General features: G+C 33.1%; 1 protein-coding gene across 1 annotated transcript in view; it reads right to left on the bottom strand.

Annotated features, from left to right (window-relative positions):
* The window catches only part of LOC124357137 (organic solute transporter alpha-like protein), a 39,747-nt gene continuing 16,029 nt past the window's right edge, over positions 1–23,718 (bottom strand). The window contains exons 3-7 of the mRNA XM_046808622.1: positions 8,153–8,304; positions 4,673–4,911; positions 4,011–4,107; positions 2,790–3,042; positions 1–2,003 (exon numbers count right to left, since the gene is read on the bottom strand). Of these exons, the coding sequence (XP_046664578.1) occupies positions 1,819–2,003; positions 2,790–3,042; positions 4,011–4,107; positions 4,673–4,911; positions 8,153–8,304 (926 nt within the window). The 3' untranslated portion in view covers positions 1–1,818. The remainder of the gene's footprint in view (positions 2,004–2,789; positions 3,043–4,010; positions 4,108–4,672; positions 4,912–8,152; positions 8,305–23,718) is intronic.

The following is a 23,718-nucleotide window of genomic DNA, read 5'->3' as shown; positions in this document are numbered from 1 at the left end:
AAGTTTATAACAATTCATTTATTTTTTCAATAGTTGTTTTATAGTAAAACGTAATAATCTTAACTATACAAATAATATTGCATGCAAGCCTAGATCACAGATTGAGAAAAATAGCTAATACATTGCAGCAAATAAGTAAAAATAACAATCTAATCAGTGTATAAAATACGTTATGAAGTGAAAACTTAATAAAACTAAGTATATTACAAATGACTTATTGATGTGAGATGAAAATGTATTAAAACTATCTAATCTAAGCCCTTACGTTAAAAAAGTCTTGTCATGTTCTGTAGTGAGTGAGTTCACCAAACACAGAGTAAACTAGAGCTTTGCTAAACCAGGTGGACCAACGATATAAACCTATGTAATACAACTAAATATTGTTAATACTGTGAGGATTAAAGGACAAAAGTTCTTTTATTACCATATTCTGGATAATACAACATACAGATTACTTAAAACTGTCACACAGAGAACTAAAAGATATTTAATTATAATATAAATAGGTAACTAATGGGTTCAGAAATGTTCCTTTGCTGTCCATAAAATTTGTACAGGATAATGTACTTTGTATTTTTGGTTTAGGATTTGAAAGGTTTAGAAGTTAATTCATCCCTATAAATGCATGGATTGTTTTGACCTTGGCATATGAGCAGCATCCTTTATAACATAATTCAGCTGTATTCAGAATTTTTAAGAGATTGTAGTTGGCTTTAGACGAGGAATGTTCAGGTAGGTCACATGTAGTATTATTTGTAAAACCATGGATAGTGTCTGTACAATGATTCATCAGGACATTGACTTCACCTTCAAATCTTTTGCAACATCCATAGATATCAGATCCTATGTTCTCTGCAGCAGCTTTAGCAGTTTTTCAGGAGTGAGGAAAATTATTTTTTGTCAGATGCTCTACTCTCTGTATATTATATTGCAATTTAGCAATATAATATACAGAGCAAATGAGAATCAAGCTGACATACACTGCAATAAGTTAATGCTGATAGTCGTAAGATATTTTATTAAACTGTCACTGATGATGAGACATTCATGTTATATTATGATGTTCAGCCTGAGCCAGTCATGCATTGGTCAGTAAAGAAATTTAAAATCTCTTTAGGATACTAGATTAGTGGAGGCTACTATTATGACTACACACCACAACAATAGTGACCAGAAAATAGGCCAGTGTTAGGTTTGGGGGTTTAATACTACTTGAATGTTTTAAATTATGCTACTGCGCAAACTTTTAAATTTTTGGCTTGGGTTGACTTGTTATTTACTTGCAGTCGTGTATGGATTCACTTAAGATAATTCTCAATTCTGTATGTAATAGCTACAATGATAAACAATTTAGTTGAATTTAATAGGTTTTTATTCCTCTAGCTTATTCTGTGCTTTAGTTTGGTCATGGTTTCTTGAGCCATTTCGAATTCTCTGCTTTGAGAATGCATAGTTTGAAATTCCATACATATACATTATTTTTAGTAGATTTTTAATATAAGTTGATTTTTTATCACATTAATCTGCCCTGGGTGATATTTACATTTCTACTTTCGAAGCAGCAGAAAAGTTTGTGAATAAAATTAGATACTGTACTTTGAAAAAGTGTTTAAATAAGTTTTCTATTGATAGATTCCAGTCTTCAATATCCAACAAGCATATTTACCTTTTTATTTTTTGCATTTTTATTGTAAAACTGGAATCAGCACCAAATTTAACAAAGAACAAAAATAATTGTTACATTGAAATTAAGGAAACTTTTGTAAGGGAATGTAACTACACTCAATATCTGTTAAACGGGAATGAATGGTCAACTTCCTAGTATTTGATAGAAGAATTGTTGTTGAGTGTCGGAAGAATTTTCTGGTTGATGGTGTGGATCTGCTGAGGTAGGCTGGAGTGTTGGGTGGGAGGCTGCTGCTCGGGCAGGGAACGCTTGTAGAGATGTCTGGCACACAGACAGAGCAGAACCATCTCCCATAGCATCAGGGAGTTGTAAGCCACTGTGGAGATTATGGTACATTATTTTATCAAAATTAGTAGTAAAGAGTACAACAAAATTGAAAGCAATTTTGTTTTAAGGATGAGCTTATAAACAATTATAATTAAATTCATGGACTAGAATGTGAGCAACATGCTTTTAAGTTTTATCAAATCTACTATCCAATTGTTAATAATCTTATAGCAGTTGACATTTACATGAGAATCAATCAAGAAAATTCTGTTCACTTTTTGACCACATGTTTTTTGCAAATATCATTGATGCTACATGGAGAACTAATCAAAACAACCATATTGGTCCCAGAACAATATACAAGTTAAGAATGATTGATTTGGCTGTCTCCTAAACCTAAAAAAATAATTATATCAACTTAAATCTTATGTTTATAGATTTTTCCACATACATTTGTCAATAATTGACTGATGGCTTCAATGTCTTTTTTGTTTTGCTTTGAATTATAAAATTAATTAGGTTTTTAGAAAAAAATATGTGATATTAGTCCTTGTATGTACTTAGCTGATGTTTTGTTTCTCATGATTTATCTATCCAAAAAGATCAGCTTTAGTTGCCAAAGGGTAATGTGTAATTTTAAATTACAGTATTTGTTACTATATAGCTTAATAACTCGATATTTTCCGTAAATGTTTGACTTATAAGATATTTTCATTGTTACACTCATATATTTCTACAATAAAACTAATAGTTTTGTATTTATGTGCAATATACATGAAAAGAAATATAAATCTTAAAATAATTGCATAAGGATTGAGTGAGTGAGAAATCTTACAGTTAGCGTAGACAGTGGGTGTTATAGGAGGTCTGCAGGGAAGCCAACCGAACCAAACAAACAGTCGAGCCCAGACGCCCTGCAACTTGGCCAGAATGAGCACCAGCTGCAGCACGATGAACTTGCCCTGGACGTGATAACCTTGGAGCACCTCCGTGAGCATCTTCATCGTCATTATAATACCCCAGACACCACACAAGATCGATATTATCACCAGGGGCTGCAAGTACATGTAGTTCACCTGGTAGAGGCTCTGGAACCCAATTTATTTGTTAAATATTTGTAGTATTTTAAATTTTATAATAAAAGTAAAATTACAATTTTTGATGGATCAATTTAGGTAGATTTTGTATACAAAATAAGCCTATTGCAATGTGTATATATATATATATATATATATATATATATATATATAAAATATATATTTATAAAATATATAAAATATCTATGCTGTATAAAAGACCTTGTAGAAATGATAACTGTCCCAAAATAAAGCTCAAACAAGTTTTTACAAAAATTTTATTTTATGAAAATCTTGGCTAAATTTGTTGGTCAGTTTGGTATGCCTTTCATTTCAAAATGGAGCCTGTTAAAAAATAAAAAAACCCAAATCTGTTATTTAAAAAAGCTAGAGGAAAAAATAAGAAGTTTTTCTGGAATGTTTATAACATTTCCTAATTATATTGTTATAATTTTGTTTTATCGGAACAGTTTTTGACATATTGAGTACATGAAAAACCCACGAGAATAAATTAATCCTTTACTGAGCATGAATCTGACGGGTCATCCTGATTGGATCCACTATTATTAGTGTGTCTCACTATATTCTGGCAAGTAAGGAGTTAATATTTTAGTTGTCACAAAATCTACCTACTTCCCACTGAGACGGAGGTACTATTTTGTATCAAGTATTTTTTTACCCTCAATACTGTATATTATTTAGAATGGTCTTGTTTAGTAGAATTTGGTAGGACCTAAATACTTATTTTATTAGCAATTATTCAACCAACATTATTGTAACTTGAAGGTAAAATATTGCCTCTTACAGATTTCATCTTTGGGCAAACCAGTGTACTCAAGCCTCGTGTGATTTTTTTCTATTTTAAATATTAAAGTGTTAATTAGAAGGCTACATTTTGCCACTAGTATCCAGAGAACAAAGGACTGTAATACAGTATTTTGTAGTAATTTTAAAGAATGCTCAGTGATATTGACTTATACCTGTTCCTCTGCCCACATGACCAGGAGAACCATATAGACAAGGCCTTGTACTACAGGTAGTTGTAAAACCAATACCCGCAACCATCTCACTCGGTCCCTATAACAGAATACTTCATGAATTATGTTTTAATACACTAAGTGGTAGTATATATTAATAAGCAACAAGAACAACATTAATATTTATAATATAAAAACCATTTGCCTGTCTTGAAATTAAATTGGACTGTTGTCACTCAAACAAATTTATTTGATTTTAAAAGTTTTCCAAAGATAGCTTATTATACCAGGCATTTATTTATACATGAGGCCAATGAATATTAAAATGAACAGGTAGATTAATTTCCCCCCTTGATATTATGGATTTGAGTACCTCCTAACTCAAAGGCTGGATATGCTACTAACAAAGGTAAAAAATAATCAAACCTTAATAAAAAAGCTATAAAATAAACTGAAACACTTGAATTTGTTTACTAAAAGTAGTAAAGTTAGGTGCAGTTTATTGTAACTTGCTTACAGAGGTCCTAAATAAAATTATTTTCAGTGCTGACAGATCTCACTTGAGCTCTTTATCAAGGATATTCATCTTCGAAAGCGACAACCGATTCTTAGCCTTATGACCATCTGTTGAATGGTGACAAGTGATTGTGACCGGGTATACATACTTGTCGATGTGCAAGAGAGGTAGACAACAGCAACAGGGCCAGCAGCAGCAAGGGCCCACTCGAGGGCTGAGGGACATAGGCTTGACCTTACGTATGAGTTCAGCTTCCCCGCCACAGTACGCAACCATCAGGCAGAACAGCTGGTACATGGCAACCATGAACATGCCTTGAGTTATGGCCTCAGCCAGCAGCTGAGCTCGGGGCACCACTGTTGCACAGTAAGTCGCCAGTGCTACAACCTGCAAATGTGAGGTCACTATGGATTTTACTGAATCAACACCACAACAATTCTCAACATTGCTAGCAAAAACTATATGACTTGCAATTGAATCCATTTAATTCACTGAAGGATTAATTTTTACAGTATAAATTACATATATATCACTACTCAATTATCATGAAATCATATCTGATGCTATACATGAACAACTAAAGAACTAATAAGAAAACAATATCACACAAACCAGAACAGGCAATCTGCCAGATATTAAAGATTGGCATTGCCACAGCTTGACCGGCCGGGTGCAGGGTGAATGTCCAAGAGAGAGCGTGTTGTGATCGGACTATTATCAGCCCTTACCTGGCATGGTGCAAGGCCGCTGCACGTCCAGCACCTTCGTAGTTAGAGAGTTCCCTGAATAGTCTTTTCTGTAGATTTATAGTGCTTATCCCCCTCTTAAAAGTTCACACAGAATGTATCAATAACCCAGTTTCCCATGTCCAAGTATTTCATTCTCGATATTCATAATATATTTTGGCTTTAGTATGAACAGCAATCACAATCACCATGATCAATACCTTCTTTGTCACAGGCATCCACCTTTTTGGTAATCAAGTTATAATTCTTTTATTGTAATTTAACAACAGAGGTGTAATGTGCATAGTCAGAGCTAATAATATATACATTAAAGTAACAAAATGCAGTATTTATAACAATTAAAATACATGTATAATCTGTTGCTGCTTTCCTTGCTGTAGTCAGATTCTGTTATATGTTTCGTTTTGTAACCTTGTTCTGCTATAACTAAGGTTACAAAATAAAAAATGTAATAGAATTTTACGAAATAAAACTACTTGCATACTTTCCATACAATTAACTTGTATACAATAATAGAAATCTTAAAAATACCCAAGAAGGAAAATAACTTCAATAAAGAAGATAGTGTGAGCTAAAGCTAAAATAGAACATAGGAGTTTAATTCAAGGCAGTAAAACTTAATCATGAAAAATAACTAAATAGCTACTCAGTAATCAAATTGAGACAAGTCAGCTCAAACAGACCATCATGATATGTTCAACCCTCTCTTGAATGACAGTAAGGGTTCATGAAAAAAATCTATCCTTGATGCAACCTCTCCTCCATTACACTAGTCTCACCAGGCCAGCGTTCCTCTGGGTATGTACAAATATATCTGGTGAAGCAGGTTTGGACAGTCCAACATACCATTTACCAAACTGTGAAGTAAAAGTAGGTCATATATCTGAATGTCGGGAAGTAGGTTTGTTTCCACCAGGGCAATGACATCATAAGAAATAACTGCAAAAGCATGCAACAACTCTGTAAGTTTGCTTTTAAGATCATTGGCATTTTTAAAGAGACAGTTAATTTTATCTTGTGTACCATTGTTAGTTAGGCATTTTTTGATTCTTAAAATCTTTAAAATAGGAGCTTGATATGAGTCTCTGGGAGTGATAAAAATATTACTATTGAAAATTCAATCTCTTGGGGGGTTGCAATCATGGGAAATATTTAGATTAGATTATAATAAAGCTGGCAGGCAGTAATAAAAAAATCTACATTGATCGCCGATAGCTGCATTTCCAGCTAATTACGATACAACTTTGTCTTCTCCAATCGCACTTCATAAACAGATATGTTTTATTGGCTTTTACTTTTTTGACAGTTGTTAAATGAAATTGGTTGTCCACAACGTAACCGAACATCTCAAATTTTCATTGAATTTCAAATAGCAATTAGTTACAAAAATGTATTTAAACAATAAATTTGAATCCTGATTCTAGTTGGGTCAGCACTGAGGCTCATTATGTTACAAAACTGGTGTAAGCTGCTTTCTATAGTCATGGACATTCGTAACAGTCTAAGATCCCGCTGTATACATGACCTCTCATTCTTTTACCAGATGAAATAATTTTTAAAATTTTAAAATTAATAAATAATCACAAACCCGGTCAGTTGCCATATCATATCCTGGCAAGGCTATTTTTAATTAAAAATTATTTAATTCAAATTTTTTACATGAACACAATCATTCTTTTTCATTTTAAATTCAGTACGAATGGAAAGTTCAATACATATACAATATACTACAACACCGTTGCCTACCTTTTTTCTGGTTTGAAAAATTTCCCATAATTCTTTTCTCAAAAAATCATATATGAAAATGTAGGTATTTTTATTGCGAAATCAATGGTATATAGTTGCCTGTTTTAATCGTGACAAGTCTTACAGCTGCCGTGATTTAAAATTTCAATAATTTTATTTGAAAAGAAATGCTGACAAAGAGCGCTATATACGTTGATATGTGCGTTAAAGAGAGACGCAAGAAACAGCTGCTGAGGAGAAGACGGCCCAATAAGAGGGGCGAGCGTTCAGTTTTCCATTAGTTAGAGAAAGATGCCTATACTCTCCCACCAAAATTCTGTTTGGTGAGACCAGGTGTTCAATGTATGTTTATATTTTTCAACAACTCTGGCTAGAAACATCATAGGAATAAAACCTCACCCTCTTTCACAGCATCATGCTTAAGAACTTGGGGAGAATAAAGTTATAATCAGACACCCCGGATTGAACGTGAAGGGTTCTCTAAGTGCCTCTTCCAGAGATCAGTTTTAGAAATAATACAGGGTAAGGAATTCCCATCTCCACAAACCGTACCATGTTTATACAAGAATCTCATGAAATCTTTCAGTATGGGTGAAACCTGGCAACCCGATCTCGATGGTGAGCCACGGATAGGTATTCCTATTGTTCTCAGTTGTTGGGAGATTTCATCTCTGCAATACATCCATACCCCTTTACTGGTAACAGAAGTATGTGAACTCCATGTTTATTTTATACCTAGATGGCTGTACGCTTCTAGGCATTCCTTATCTAGCCATAATGCCGCAGCTTTGCTGGAAGCTGGATCCCTCAAGGAAAATTTGCACCACCAACTTGAGTGTAAAGGTAACTTTAGGAAGATGTTATAAGTTTCGTTTGATGGGTTGTTCCTCACTCTGTATTAGGCCTACAACCACACACACACACAAAAGGAAAAGGATGTACAAGACAATTAAAAACAATTAATGGTGAATTCCTATCTCCAGTTAACTGTATTATATAAACTACATCTATGATCATAAACTGAAGAGATCGGTTTGAGTTTTCATACCACAAACATTTTCTTTATGGAGATAGTGGCTTTACTCAATAACAGGAGTTACATCAGAAATAGCCAGAGTACAACTTGTGAAACTTACAGGGTAAACACTGAGGATGACAGCAGAGTGGGTTTTGGAGAGTGGAGGACTAAAACTGAGCACATGTTTGAGCACGTCGTAGGTCGCCACCAGCACGATACACACAGCCAAGCCACCCAGAGAGAACAGCAACACTCCCCATATGTTGAATGCTGGAACAAAACACTATTACTCATCGGTTTATTAAAACTTTAAAAGTAGGTGAATTGGTCATGGACATTAAATAGGCAAAAATATAATTACAATGACTAGAACGGACAGAATAAAACTCAAAAGGGAATCGGCTTCTTCTTTTCATTAAAAATAGAAGAAAGAAGGTAATCGGATGGATATAGGTAAAATGCACATTAAAATTTATTACTGTTAAGTAAAATATTTCCCTTTTTATATGGCTATTTAGTTGGTTATGAAGATAGTCTGATGACGTTACGAGGTAATTAGCATTTATTGATGTTTAAACTTTTTATTCTATTAAAAATACTATGAATTGTTTGCTGAAATTATAAGTATGACAAAGAAAAACACTCCAGCGTTCTGTAGACACTAAGTCAGTGATCTTTCCTATGGACTAGTATAACTTAGATAAGAATAAACAAGGGTTTCAACTACAAATCGTTGATTTCATAGTGGTCTATTTCCTCAATAAAGTTAACACACCATAGAAATAAAAACATCCCTCTGTTGCCATAGCGGGTCATGTTACGGCAATTCTAAAAAAGTTCACTGTCACTACCCAACATCCCTACAGATAGTCTCTTCAATTCCCTATATTTCTACAAATTCTCTTTTTAATATACTATCTGATAAACATACATAGGTTCTTCTCAATCGTCCGACATTCCTACAGATCATATCGTCCACTGCCGGACATAAAAGAAATTCTTCTATGGTGGACATTACTACATACTCTCTTCCACTACCCGATACTTCTTTATATCTACTGACGTCTCCTTCACTGCTTTGTATAACTTTTGAGTTATCTTCTCGTGGCAAATTGTTAAATAGTAGTTTACGGTTTTTTGAAGCAATTATACTTTCATTAGTAAAACTCTGCATTTTCGCCGAGTGGATTGAGGAAAAAACGTCCGTTAACTACAGTGACTGTTTTTACAAGAGAGGTGTCAAATGGTTATCAATTGGGGTATCAGTAATTAATAGATGCTATAACTGATTAGTTAAATAGAAACGCAAAGTAAAACTATAATGGGTTGAGTTTTAAAATGGATCAGCTGTCCATTAATTCGATAGGAGTTTTTGATACCCACATTATTGCACAACGTTAGGTTGACTGATACGGATTTCACATCTACAGATTGTTTAAATAGCGTGCTCTATTGTTAAGATCAGAAACAGGCATGTGGAATACAAGAAATTGTGAATTAATTTAAATTTGTTTTTTTATCGAAATTTTTAGTTTTTGTGTAATCGTCACAACACTAGATTTCACCGTTCCAACAACTTTAAAATAAAATAGTACGCCGTACACAAACAAGTAAAATTAGAAGAAAATAACTATTTATGTATAGATGTATTGTACAATAACAATAATTGCTTTTTGAATATTTACTACAAAAATAATTCACAGTATATGTGTTAATAAATAGAATTACGTAATTTTCAAATGGCACTGCTATTTCATCGCCAATCTCCAGAAGGTCTGCAAAAAGCAAACATAACATTGGATTGGTATTTATTTTGGATGAATGTAAAATTCAGTTTCCAGATCATCCTTATCTGTTCCTTAATTTCATTGTTCTTCTTATAACTTGTACCATAAGCGATCCGCAAAACAAGTTTAAACAGACTTAGCAGTTAAGACTGCAATTTAGCATCTTTAAATCACGCGTTCTAGTGACTTTCATCCAAGGCTATTCGTGTTTTTGGGGATGATGTTTTTATTACAATGGTGACAATACCGCAGATTTCAATGCTCATTGTCTTACACTGCCACGTCCGGTAGTAAGTGCAATAACCCCGATAACCGGACACTATATGAGTGTAGGCCTAAACGTTATCACGTATCATACGTAGCTAATGGTGAGATTGTATAGGGTCTGTTACGAAACGAGTTTGGTAAAAACAATTGTATCAAAAAACAATGTGTATGGGGACTGTTGATGAACATGTACTTTTAAGTCAACACATTTCAGTACAACTAAGGTAGTTAACTGGAACAGGAACCATTAAAACCATAATCAATCCAAACTCATGTCTCACTGTCAAGTTAGTACAAATAGTTCGGTTTGGTAAATTAAAAATATCTTTTAAGTTACCTTTCTGAAAATACAAAAATTATTTTACGAGGATTTTAAACACTCCAATTAGATATATCGGCATCAGGGTCAGAGAAGACTGATCTGAGATAAGGACTTGTTTTTTTAGAATAATCCTACGTCTAGATTACATACAGCTAGAAAAATAAAATATTATTTATTTGTAACAAATATAATTTTAAGAAGTAAGAAATATTTTATTTTCAAAAATTATTTTTTTAAATTAAATTTTTGTATATATTATTATAAAACATGACATTAACTGAAATCATCATTCATGCCTCACATACTATAAAATTCTCAATTTTATCTTCAGCGGATGTTATCTGGGCATGATTATTAAAATTTCTGTTAAATGCCTGACGTCGTGGAGTAATAGAATACTTGTTTAAAAAAGATAAAATTATCCTAAACGACTGAGGCTTAAAATATAAAAAATTCCTCAATAAAAACCTGATTCTACCACCTTTGTATTGTAAAGATGGCCAGTCAACATAATTCTCAAGTGATGTTGCAAATTATGCACACAGTCAAGTTCACTAAAATTCACTATTAACTAAAATAACCTGGTAACCACTCATTTTACCGTTTTTATAAGTTGTATAAGACAGATTTTAAAATTGTGACATTTACGAACGATCTTAACCTTTAAATATTATAACAACTGATGGTTAAGGAACATTTCCATAAGAACAATGATGTTGACTTGAAACTTTAAGTATGTGATGAAAGTTCATTTCTATATAAACAGTAATGTGTTCTATGATGGTTCATGTCCAACCATGAAGTTTTTCTGAGGGGATGTCTGTCTATCTGTCCATAGGACATCTTAAGAATGAATTGAATTATAGATTTGAAATTTTGCATGAATCCTCAGTGAAGCCTGCTACGCGACACGTGCCGGGGCGAACTCCTTGTATATATTATACACCAAACCATGATTCGAACCCAAGTTCCTTGACTAACCACATGAGACTACAACCACTCCGCAATCAGATACAGCTTTGAAGAAATACTGGAAAGCTTACAGCTGTAAATGGATGTGTCAGGTGCAGATGTACGCAATCAGGGCAGTAAGGCAACAATGGCGGTGTTGTAGTTGTGATTCGTATTAACACTAAAGCTTTCTCTTGATTAGCATTCATTGAGACTCGGGTGTAACTTCAAACTTGCTACATCACATGTAGGCCGCCAGTGTTAGCGGAAGAGAGTAGTGGCGCGGCGCGACATCGCAGAGAAAGAGCGGAGTTACATAATATAATTACGTTTAATATTACACAAGCTTACTAAAAACGTCACATCTTATTTATTTAAATACGTATCAAGCAATATACTAGATGATGTCCTTTTTAAAGTGTGCAATACTGCATAAAATATTAGGATAAAAACTGCGTCAATTATGTAAGTTCTCAAACTTTTACAATTGTTATTGTATTATTTATAATTTTGAATAAGAAGAAGAAGAACCCAATATTATCTGAAATTATTTGAAAAACAACAATATTTACAAATCTCAATAACAATAAATAAGGGCCCTTACAAATACTTTGTATATGTGCAGATAAGCTACTTTAACGCAGTAGATTAGTTACTAATCTAATGTTCACCAAATTAACCTCGGAAAAGGAATTCATTTATGAAAAGTTAACAATATAAAAATGGTATTGACTTATTCTTGAACGTCTAAGATTTCAGGCCTTAGGAACCTAAACGTATCAACTATAGCTTTAAACAGTTTGGACAAAATAACATAAAAATAATGTTTGTTTACGTCTTAGGATATTATTTAAAATTGAAATATTGTTTCAATACTCCTATTAAACATTGAAATAGGAATTAAATTCACTTAAAAATACAAAAAGTCTTAAGCGGATTGTTATCACATTTTCAAACAAAATTATTTATTATTCTATGTTTATAAATTTCAAAACTAAACCATTCCTTTTTTTGTTTCAATATTATCTTTAGTTTAAATCCTATCCATATTGTGCTTGATTGATTTCAAAGGCTATGAAAAATCCACGCACTATGTTTTATTAAGATTTAAAACTAAAACATAAGATTTCATTTCATACAATATAACAATATTACATACAATATCATAAAGATTACATATAAATCTTTTTACTACGAAAAAGATGTATCAGTGTTTTTATTCAATCTTCACTAACACTGAGTCAGAGAAGGGTCTAAAAAGTATACACGGTTAAACAATTTATAAACTTACGAAAAATAGATTGGTAATAAAAAAATGATTATAGCGTAACGTGTGCATAAATGACAAATGTGAGATTTTTAATTTCAACGATGACTACTTAATGACGAATTAATCATTAAACTATGTCCTTTGTCCTTCGATAAAATTTCCATCCTGTATAAGTCAATAAATATTATAACGCAATAAAATTAAAAAAATATTTCCATATTGCGTTACGGTACTATCTGCTTAAAATATTTATTGAGAAATTGTCACTTTTGGAGCTAAGAATCATTATCTTGAGCGTGTAATTTTGTAAACCACCATTTAAAACGTTTAATTTTTAGCACATATTAAGTTGAACAGGTTTTGTTCATTAACCGGTAACTGATCGTAAACCCCAAGCTGCCCGCAGGGCGGTGTTGCCTTGTGGTGACAATGAATAACAACAAACTAACACAGTATAGAACTGCTCAGAGTTCGGGGAAACTCAGTCACTACATAACTGTGACAACCGATCAGGTATGGACTACTATAACAGATACTTTGTACCGGATACTCGTCTGTCCCGAGAGTAGGTACAAGTTACCGCACACCGAAAGTATCCGGTACAGGTTCCTGCTACAGATACTTTACACGTCTACTGCCGTTCCTGGTACAAAGTAGTCGGACTTGTTTAGAAGTAATAGTAGTTGTAACATTTAAGGAGTACTCTGTAACATATGATTCTAAATCAGAACTAGTACATTTTGTACTCTGTTATTTCTTTTTACCGGGTGCAGGTAGTAACCTCAAGAGATAATATGAAGTAACCTCCCTTTCATTGGCGTTTTGAACAATATTTAATTATTATGTATGTGATGCCGTATATTTTGTAAATTAAAATAGTCATAAAGTTATATTTGATTATAATAGATTTCAAAGTTCCAAAATAAATGTTATTTTTAGTCGAAAAGACTATTAGTACATTGCACGGTTACCTTCGTCCCTAGGCTTAGCAGTAACAGTGACTGGAATATGTTCCAGTACTATTTTAGGAGTACTATGTTACGTGTGATTCTAAATCAGTACAAGTACAGTTTGTGCTCGGTTACTGAAAGTACCAGGTATAGGTAGAAACCACAAGAAATAGTTGGAACTAACCTCACTTTCGTAGTTGCTGCATGATCGTAAAATTTGAATATGTAGGGTTTTGTATAAAATTGAATTATTATATGTGTAGTGCCGTGTATTTCGAAAATTAATATATATATATATATATAATGTTTGAAATGTATATATTTCATTATGATTTCAAAGTTCCGACATAATATTTTTAGCCGCAAAAATATTCTTAGACAATCGATTATTTTGAAATAAAATGCTTTTGAGAGGAACCGGTACCGTTCGTCTCTCCCCCCCCCCCCGTCGGTGCGCCCCTAAACCCAACACACAACCTTAAGTAGCAAACTCGGTCAAATAACTCACGTCGTTTTTGTGAATAGTCAAAGTGTTAATTTTGAATAGAGCAAAATAAATGTACAGAATCGTAGATTTAAATCGAAATGGTAATTGGTTAAACAATTTGACCTAGTTAAGTGTTTCCATTCTCACTTAAGGGCTCTAAAACTCTTTGTTGTGTATTTCTAGTCCTATACACAACATACATGCTTCATTGCGGTGAAATTAACTACAGACTCATAAATTGCAAAACTCTGTTCTCTAACCCTTTGTGTAATTTACGTAATACATGTTGCACGCAAATAAGTCTTGATATTAGAAGCAATTTTATGTGATCCATCCGACACGTTTCGCAAGATTTGATGCGTCACAAGTTATGCTAGCAGGAAACAATAAAATCCAAGTACGTTCTAGTGATTGGATGTGGTGACAATGATAGAGATGGTGGCTTGCATCACAACTACGCTGGAAGAGGTGAATGTTCAACTCACCATGGATCCATAGCTAACTAATTATTGAACTTTTTATTCGACCATCTATACAACACCAAAGTATTCGCCACGTCGAGCGGTCAATACTGCAATAAAACAAACCACGACTTCAGTTCGGAGAGTTCAGTTCATATGTTGACTCTCATATTAGATTACTTGTTATCTGTTATCTGCTAGTTATAACATGAAACTGTTAATTTATCATTACACAAACTAAATGGAAGGTAAATTATTTCGTGTAAAATCTGTTTTGTAATTTGTATTAAAACGAGTGTCAGGATACCAATTAAGGGAGATGGTTCATTTTAGTCCCACACGACTTACATGTTAACTTAAGTGTAATATTCTCGCAACTACTAAAAATACAAAATTTATATTTGGCATGTTCCTAGATTAGAATGTGATAAACATTTAGACATTGTTTTCCTTTTGGGTGCTTAGTCTTACAAATGTAGATAAAAAAAAACAGTATAAATGATTTAAAATTTGTTTTAATACAAACTTATAAAGCCATGTTAAAAATATACATGTCAACTTGATTATCTCTATATAATAAACCTGTGTGCAACATTGCATTAACGTATCTCTAGAACAATAAAAAAATGTACCTAAGCAATAAAAACCATGTTTTTTTCGAAAACACAAAAGAATTCAACGTTATATCGTATTCACGTTTAATAATGCACTAGGATTTAAATGTCTTGTATGAATCTATATGTCTCATCTATTATCTACTAGATAGAATGTTTGCTATCCAATGCTTATTTGGAAATAAATTGATTATGTAAACATAGTAATCTATTTCCAGATGTAAAAGTTATGTGCAGCACCTTGAAAACTGTTTATATTGAACTAATACAGATGGAAACCCATAGATAGTTTAAAGAAAATACGGCAAGCTATTTAATGAAAAATATAATCAAAATATGGTGAAAACTTATTTTGAATCACTCCCATCTAAAAACAAAATTCTATATACTATAATATTTAAATGATATTTAGAGCCACGTAACAGCTTGTCTAGTTCGTGGAATTTTAATAATCCACAAATATTGTAAATTTCAGAAACTTTACAGCCTATATTTGAACAAGGCAATTTTTGATTAAAATGTTATAAAACATTGAGGTAAAAACTACAAATAAAAATTATAAAGATGAATCTTGGTGATTATAAACCAAATCCACATGTCAAATTTGGACTAATCGGTCTGTATGATTGGTAACATACACCCAAAAACTTGGGGTCTCTTACATACTCATACGAGCATATATTTTTGAAACCGATTCAGTTTTTTAATATTTTCTACTATGAACCATTTTTATATTTCTGGTTTCTGAAATAACTTCTTTCCGTCCACCGGTCAATGTGTTAATTTTTTTTTTACCAAAAACCCTTGTGCACATAGTTTAGCATAAAGCACTAACAAAGTACTAAGACACAAGGAGCGTTTTCACCTCACAAGGAGCCTCTTTCACGTTCCTGAAAAGTGATGATGAAAATAATACCAGTGTTTAAGAGCTTGAGTGACCCAAAACTGTTACTGGAATGTTTGAGGAGAATAATTTAAAATCAATTAAGTTCTTGAACTTTCCCTTTTCTACATTAGCAGATGTAATGTAATCGAAGAAATAGGCCACAAACCAGAAAAACCCGCATTGGTGCTATGTGGTGACTTGATAATGATGTGTGAAAAAGCGGAGAAAGTTGTGAGTGAAAGAAAAGAAAAAAGGAGAGAAGTAAAAAAAAGAAAGTTATAAGATATATATGAAGATGATGAATGCCCTAATAATCCTTCATAAGCTTTTGAACAACACTAATGTAAGTTTATTCACACATAAAAACACATTTAAAACTATTTTGCATGTTGATAATTTTATTTTTTAATTTTTGATATACCATTCCTCAGTTATACAAGTAACAACGTATTTAATGCAGTCTCCTTATATATAAAACACATTTCTTTACGCAAGGAATTTACATTTTGTAACTAAACAGAAATATTACGTATATAAAACCGTTATATTCTAGTGAAAAAGATTTCAAATTTTTAAACAATAATTAAATCTGAATTTTGTAAGAAAATAAAATAATCCTGCCTAAAGATTAAGGTATATCTTTCAAGAAAACAAATGTTTTTGGTGATAACATAAACTGTTTTTGAGATATGCGATATAACATTAACGTCAGCCTTACGTGGCGCTTTGACTGCCATTAACAAAACTTTACAAACTTCTTTTTCCTAAATCTTTTCCTTCGAAATTTATATCAGATTTAATTTTAATTTTGGGCAACGAGCGCTTAAACCTTGGTATATACCAAATGGGATGGGTTGGTTTTGAGAAATCCGTTAAGAAAGTGTAATTTTTCGCACCCTAACAGATAATTATGTAATCCTAGCCTAGGAGTAATGTAATAAACCTTTACACAAACCTGTCAATCCGAAGAAACCTTTATTGAAAAAAATAGGAAATGAAGCTCTAATATTACGAGAGACTTGATGGATAGAGAATTTTGTTATTCTGCCATAATAAAAAATAGCTAATGAATAAAACTGAACCTGAAATCAGATAAAACAGAAGCTGTTTGCGTAACTTCCCTTACACAGGTGACTCAATGTTTCATAACCATTTATGTGTTTTACAAGCAGAACGTAGTTACGACAACGTACAATAACGTCCCGGCTACAAGGGTACGCGTATTCCGTCCTGCTTGGGTCTATCGCAAGGTCTCGCTCACTTTCTACAGTGTCACAACCATCAACATCACACCTAGTCATCCGACTGACCCGGTCAACCGAGTTTGACGTTAACTGTTTCAGATATTTCCGTATGTCCACTTTCAAGCTCGTCATTGTAGTCCAAGAGCCGAAGGAGCCAGTTTGAATTTTTTTATATAACCACGCAACATTCAACTGTTTCAGATAGTCCTTGTGTGTGTTTACCTGCTCTTTATTGTATTCCGAATGCAAAGAGTCAATTTGTGTATTGTATAATCACACAAATTTCAACTGTTTCAGATAGTCCGTGTGTGTGTTTACCTGCTCTTTATTGTATTCCGATTGCAAAGAGTCAATTTGTGTATTGTATAATCACACAACTTTAAACTGTTTCAGACACATCCTAGTGTACACTTATCATAGGCTAAGAAATGAGAGCCAATTTGTTTTGTATGTCAGTAAAGTAGATTTTTAGGTTAATATGTAGACGTTTTCTCTTTAATAATGCTAATATATTGTTACTAACCAATTTTACCCGCTTTTATATAACCCATTGCAAGCAATACAATTACATTGGGAAGGGACATTTAATTAGAAAGGAAAGTGAAAGAGAGTGTGAGGAAAGAGCGTTGAAATCCTCAATAACAGAGCCTTCTAAATTCATCTGCCTCCAACAAGTGAATGAAGAATGGATTACCTAAAACCGTAAACCTGCTAAAATTTGTGGTTATCTCTTTTTTACTTGTTGTCTTAGCGTTAGCGAAGCTATCACTCGAGGGGCTGGATAAATTTGGTTTCTACGTATCTGCCTGTCTGCTCACATGATATATCGAATACAAACAGATCTATAAATTATGCATAAATCTTCATTTCTGTAGAGGAAACGTTAAGTTAGATGATTATCCGTGTCCGGAATTTGGCTGAGCTTTGGTGTATATTCTTATATGGATCTTGTAGCCTATCTATGCTATCATGGTGTCTTAACCATGATGGCGGCGATAAAATAATAGAATAAATAAGTTTATGAACAAACTAAGTCATATGTGATTTTATCCATGTTATAATGAGTTTTGTCGGTGGTAAGATTTAATTTCAGCAAACTTGTGCGCTGTAGTACCCTCCCTAGTTCACCGGAATTTTATTATTTGAACACTGCTATGAAACCGAACTTAATGAACAAAAATGAGAACGTATTTTGTGGATAGATCTCGAGAAACATTTCATCAGTAGCTTTATCATTTATCATGTCACTTCATTTCTGTATAGAGAAGAATAATTTCTATGGTGGTGTATGTCAGAACATGGAATTTGGCTGAGCGTTATTAAACATCACTAAGTAGGCTGACACGATTTCGCTTTTTTGTGTCTGGGGATGTAAAAATTCCTTTTTGAATGATTTTCTGTCTTGTCTATCTGTTCACAGGACATCTCTAGAATGAATTGAGGTATAGATTTGAAATGCTGCATGTAACCTCAACGAATTGTAGGTGCAAAAAATTCATTGCAATGAAAAAGCAATTTATTAAAAATAAAGTAATTGTTATTAACCTCACCCACTTCGTATTGCCGTTCATACCAACAGATCAGTTCATTCACATTCACAGTTATGATGCAACTCCAGTGTTATCGTCTTCCAATCTTTAAATAACCGATTATTTGTAATGAATTATAAATGAACTGAATAAAACGCTTGTGACACTACGTAACGATTTTAAGTGGATTTTAAAACGTCTTTACTGGTTCAGAACGTCTGTTCATAAGTTTGACATCAAATTGAGATGGAAGACTCTAAAATGCGTATATTCTGTGTTGTTTCCTCCTTTCGTGTTTTACTCGTGGATGTCTCTACCCAGGCTATACCTTCACCCAAAGCGGCCGTAGACAGCTACCTCGAGTATGTGAAAACTGGGTAAAGTCAGCAAACCAAACTTTATGAAAGCAACTCTGCTCGATTCTCTGACTTTTGATTTTAAAACTATACAAATAACTCTTTTTGCACCTCAAACATTCTCTGGAATTTTGTTTTTGTGGTACTGTCCCACACCGTAATCCATTAGATAAATGAGAACGGATAGGACCAAATTAGGTTATTTAAAGTGAATCTGACGACCAGAATTGGGCAAGATTACAAAACACAAAAAACATAGACCTTAGAACAAAATCTGTCGATTTGGTCGTTCCAGGTCAAGCCCCTGTCAAAGTATATTCCCCTGAACCGGTTAGAAAAAACTCCCATCGTAGAAGTTTTGTCCATCGTTACTATTAATTAATCTTTAATTTCAATCTGTTAGAAACAGAAGCTTGTTTAATTTGATTTATAACGATTAGTTTTTAGATTGACATTATTAAAAAACTGGATACAACTCAGATGTTGGTACGATTTAATTTCCAAATCGTTCCTGATGTTTGCTTTGGCGCAGAGAGCCATGTCGTCTGCATACTGAATTATATTTCTATATGGAATTGGCATGCTTATCATGAGCTATTATTAAAAACAACATAGGACCAAAGTTAGATACTTAGAGGGCTCCATGACCCATTGAGTTGTTGGCTCGTCATAATACGTCTTCCAGCTGCGCCTTTTGATTCCTGCCATTTAGATAGACTACTATGTCAACCACTGAAACAGAATTTCACAAACCCTAGGTATTCAGCAACGTCTCGTGGTGGACACAGTCGACAGCTTTGGAGAGAAACAGAAACATAGCAAGAGGTTGTTCCGTATATCCATATCTCTCAAACGACTTCACTAAGGGAGTTATTGCATGGATTGTAGTTTAATTTTGTCGGATTCGTTGTTTTGAGCTAAGAATGTTGAATCGATAAAAAATAACTCACGAGTCTGCCAAGAGAGAGAGAGAGCTTTCCGTACATTTTTATTTTAAACTGTCAAGATTGATATGGTGCGATAGTTATCTTTAAAGTAGGATCTTCCTCGAGACTATCTCGTCAGAACAGTCCAGTAGAACCGTAGTAGTATTGAAGTAATTTAGAAGTAAGGTTAGAAGTAAGCTCTGCAAGACGATCAGATATAGCACCTATTGAGCAATTACGAAAAAAAGAAAAGTTTTTTCTGAGGCGTAATATGCGGGATCTCCAATCTTGCAACTAAATTACAAAAAAAATTTTAATCACTTTCACATGATCAACCTATTTAGAGGCTCACATATCTTCTTCGTATAACACGTTTTCCTCTGATCTGTGAACCACTGTTGTGTAGGCCTAGTTACTGTTAAAGAATCCTAAACTCCCTCCTTTAAGGTTTATTTTTTATTAATTAATAAAGAGGTATTAGGGATTTGATGTAGACTACAGGATATAGATAAACCTAATAGTCAGAATCCCCGAAGGAAATAGAATGTTTCTTAAAGTAGCTGTACCCTTTTTCTGATAATCAAACGTTATTTCTCTGCTAGAGCCTGTATTGATTCACTTTATTGTTATTTCATGGTGAAGGTAATTGTTCCTTAGGAGGCCCGTTTAAATGGCATAAAATAATACCTATAATGTTCCAAGAAAAAGAGCTCAGTTCTGAAATTTCTGGTTAAGATCTCTTGTTTAGGAACTACATGAACGTATCTGGCACACAACTTGGAAATAATTCTCAGATCAGACAGAATGATCTGAATCAGTTTAGATGGAAGGTGTCCATGAACAGGGAACGTTTTATGGTTTCATATCTACATTTAAACTCATTGCATAACTGTGTTATCAGTAAAAATATTAGTAAGCCTCTCACCATAGAATTTCACTAATAGTCCGTAAGATTTCTTTTTGAAACATTTCTGTTTACTTAAAAATGTGATAATACAGGGGTATTCAATATGCCATTTGAGTTAACATTAGACATTCATTTTTTTAGGTTTAAGATAGGAATCATACTAATAGATAAGCAAGGGTTTCTTCCCTTATACCTCATAGTTGTAAAATCTGTTCATCCCTCACTACCGTTAATTGATATGTTTTTTTTTTTTTACAAAACTTGATATCAACAGATACACAAACACAATAGTAAGATTTTGTTGCACTAAGTTAGATTTGAAAAAGATGATGTACAAAAAGTTGTATACATTTTAAACGTTATATTTCATAACCACGTTAGAGCTATGAATGTACGCTTAGGAAAGCTTTTGCGCGGCTGTAGGCGGACAACGAAATGAGATATACTTGTTGTTTTCCGCAGTTTGTGAGAAGACTTCTCAAAACAACTTACAAAAAGCGATACAACTTTCTTATTCATTGTATTAACGATGTATAGGTTTATTCTCTGCTTGAGACAAGTATAGGGTAAAGAACCGTAAGGAAGGTTGGGGATGAGGTTAGGTCACGATCTGTAGGATGATCGAGGCTGTTGAACTCTATCCATTGTTGTCTTGCATACAAGTGGGTTAGACACACTCTTTATCAGATAAAATAGCTGCTTTCACTCTATATTGGATCCATTGTTCATGGGGTAACATCAAAGGTAAGCTAGAACACAAATGACGAGCAAAATAACATGCTTTAAATATTCTAAAACAGTCTTATAAGTCCTTGCACAGTCAAAAATATGAGTAAACGTATGTGTATCGAGGTTTCCTGGTATTAGAATGTCTTGAATGATTATACTAATTTTAATGTATATAAGATTATTATTCTATGTTCAACACTTGTTTCAATCATGTACGTTGGGCAATTAAAAAAATGGGCTCAAGCCAAAAGAAATTTCCAAGAAATTTAGTGGACTGGAGAGAATTTTTGACGTAGGCTATATGCATACAGTTTGAATTCACAAGTACTCGCCTAAATCTAATGGTTTTTCGAGGAGACTACATAGAAAGACAATTACTGTTTGCTCATTACTATATTCTAATTTTAACGGTTCACAAAGTGTTAACAATTGATAACATAATTAAAATAATGATACGCTTTGGTCTTAGTGTGAACAACCATCTTCGGCGAATAGATATTAAAATATGAACACAAATGTTTTAAGCAGCGATGCACGTGTGCACAAAGTCGAAACTTTAGACACGTTTAGAGCATGATTTGTCTTTAATTGTTTTAAAATTAATTTACATAAGGACAAAATAAAGATATTTAGACAAAAAGATCTAATTAGTAAAAAAATAACATTAACCATTATCCCAAACCCAAACCGGTGTCTACCCAAATTTAACCCGTTTTCTAGGTTATAGAAGGGAACTCCCTATAATAATTCAGCAAAATCTTCACAAATGGTTGATAAGACTGAGAGGAGGTAACGCGCCGGATGCATGAACCTAGAACCGGTAACGAGAAATTCTGGCTGGAGGAAAGTGCCACTTCCAGGATAACGACCCACATAATTATGGACAAGGACAAAGTATCGGTTGGCAATGGCAATGATCATTTACCTGAGTTAATCATGCATGATTCCCTGCACTTTCTCCGCGACCAAGACCAACCTCAAATATTATCTGGTTGCCCATTAAAACCATATTTATTTTTCTTCATTTACTTTTTCACCTTATTCATAAATAAAACCCGACAAACAGAACTCACGATGAATCAAGTACCGTATTCAAAATAGTTACGAGACCCAAGCATGCACCTTGGGAAAACCCAGCATTTATTTAAAATAAGTGGAGTGCGGGAATAAACCAGGCAATCATAGAACAAATACCACATGTAATTTTTATGTTCTCAAAAACTTATGAAAATATTTTTAAACGTGTAATTGTTTACGATGCCAGTAATTCCAATTCCCCGGTCACATATTCCAAAATAGAAGCAAACAAATGGGTCTGTCTTAAGCAGATATCTCGCACATATGTATTTTCTGTTGATAAATCACATCAATTCAGAACTCTATAATAAAGTAAATAAGTCTATTACAATATGAGAAGTAGAAAGAGCAAGACATCGTAGTTCTATTACTTTTAATTAGTAAGTAAGAACTGTTTATTAAGTAGTATGCTGGATTGGTTTAAGTAGTAAAAAAATCTTAACATGTTAATATTCAAAATGACACGATACACTAAAAACTCCCAAAAATGTAATAAATTGGTTCTGATAATTTGATTCAACATAATAGGGATATGCTATCTTTAAAATACAAATAAATACCGATTTACGCTATATGTGTTTTTACTTAAACTTTATATCTGAAGAACTGTTTAAGTTGGATTGATTTTGTGCGGCTTGTTTAAACGTATATTATACAAAAATATTAAAAATATTTTAGTGAAAATTTTTAATTTTTTAACAGTATAAAATTCAGTGACAGTCTATTTACAACTTGTATATAAAATTTACAAACATTAGATAGTATCAAGAAATTCCGAACAACCGTTAGAAGCATCACAAATGTATTAGACTATAATGAAAAAGAAGCAACCCCTCCCTATTTTATAGTTATTTTTATGCCATCAATTGTAAATAAATTTCCATTAAGATTGGTTGTGCTGAGTATGACGCGTTTAATTTT

Source organism: Homalodisca vitripennis, chromosome 3 (assembly GCF_021130785.1).
Source record: "Homalodisca vitripennis isolate AUS2020 chromosome 3, UT_GWSS_2.1, whole genome shotgun sequence".
Lineage (NCBI taxonomy): Eukaryota > Metazoa > Arthropoda > Insecta > Hemiptera > Cicadellidae > Homalodisca > Homalodisca vitripennis.
The sequence above is the reverse complement of the archived record's forward strand: the minus strand, read 5'-3'. Positions and strand labels throughout refer to the sequence as shown.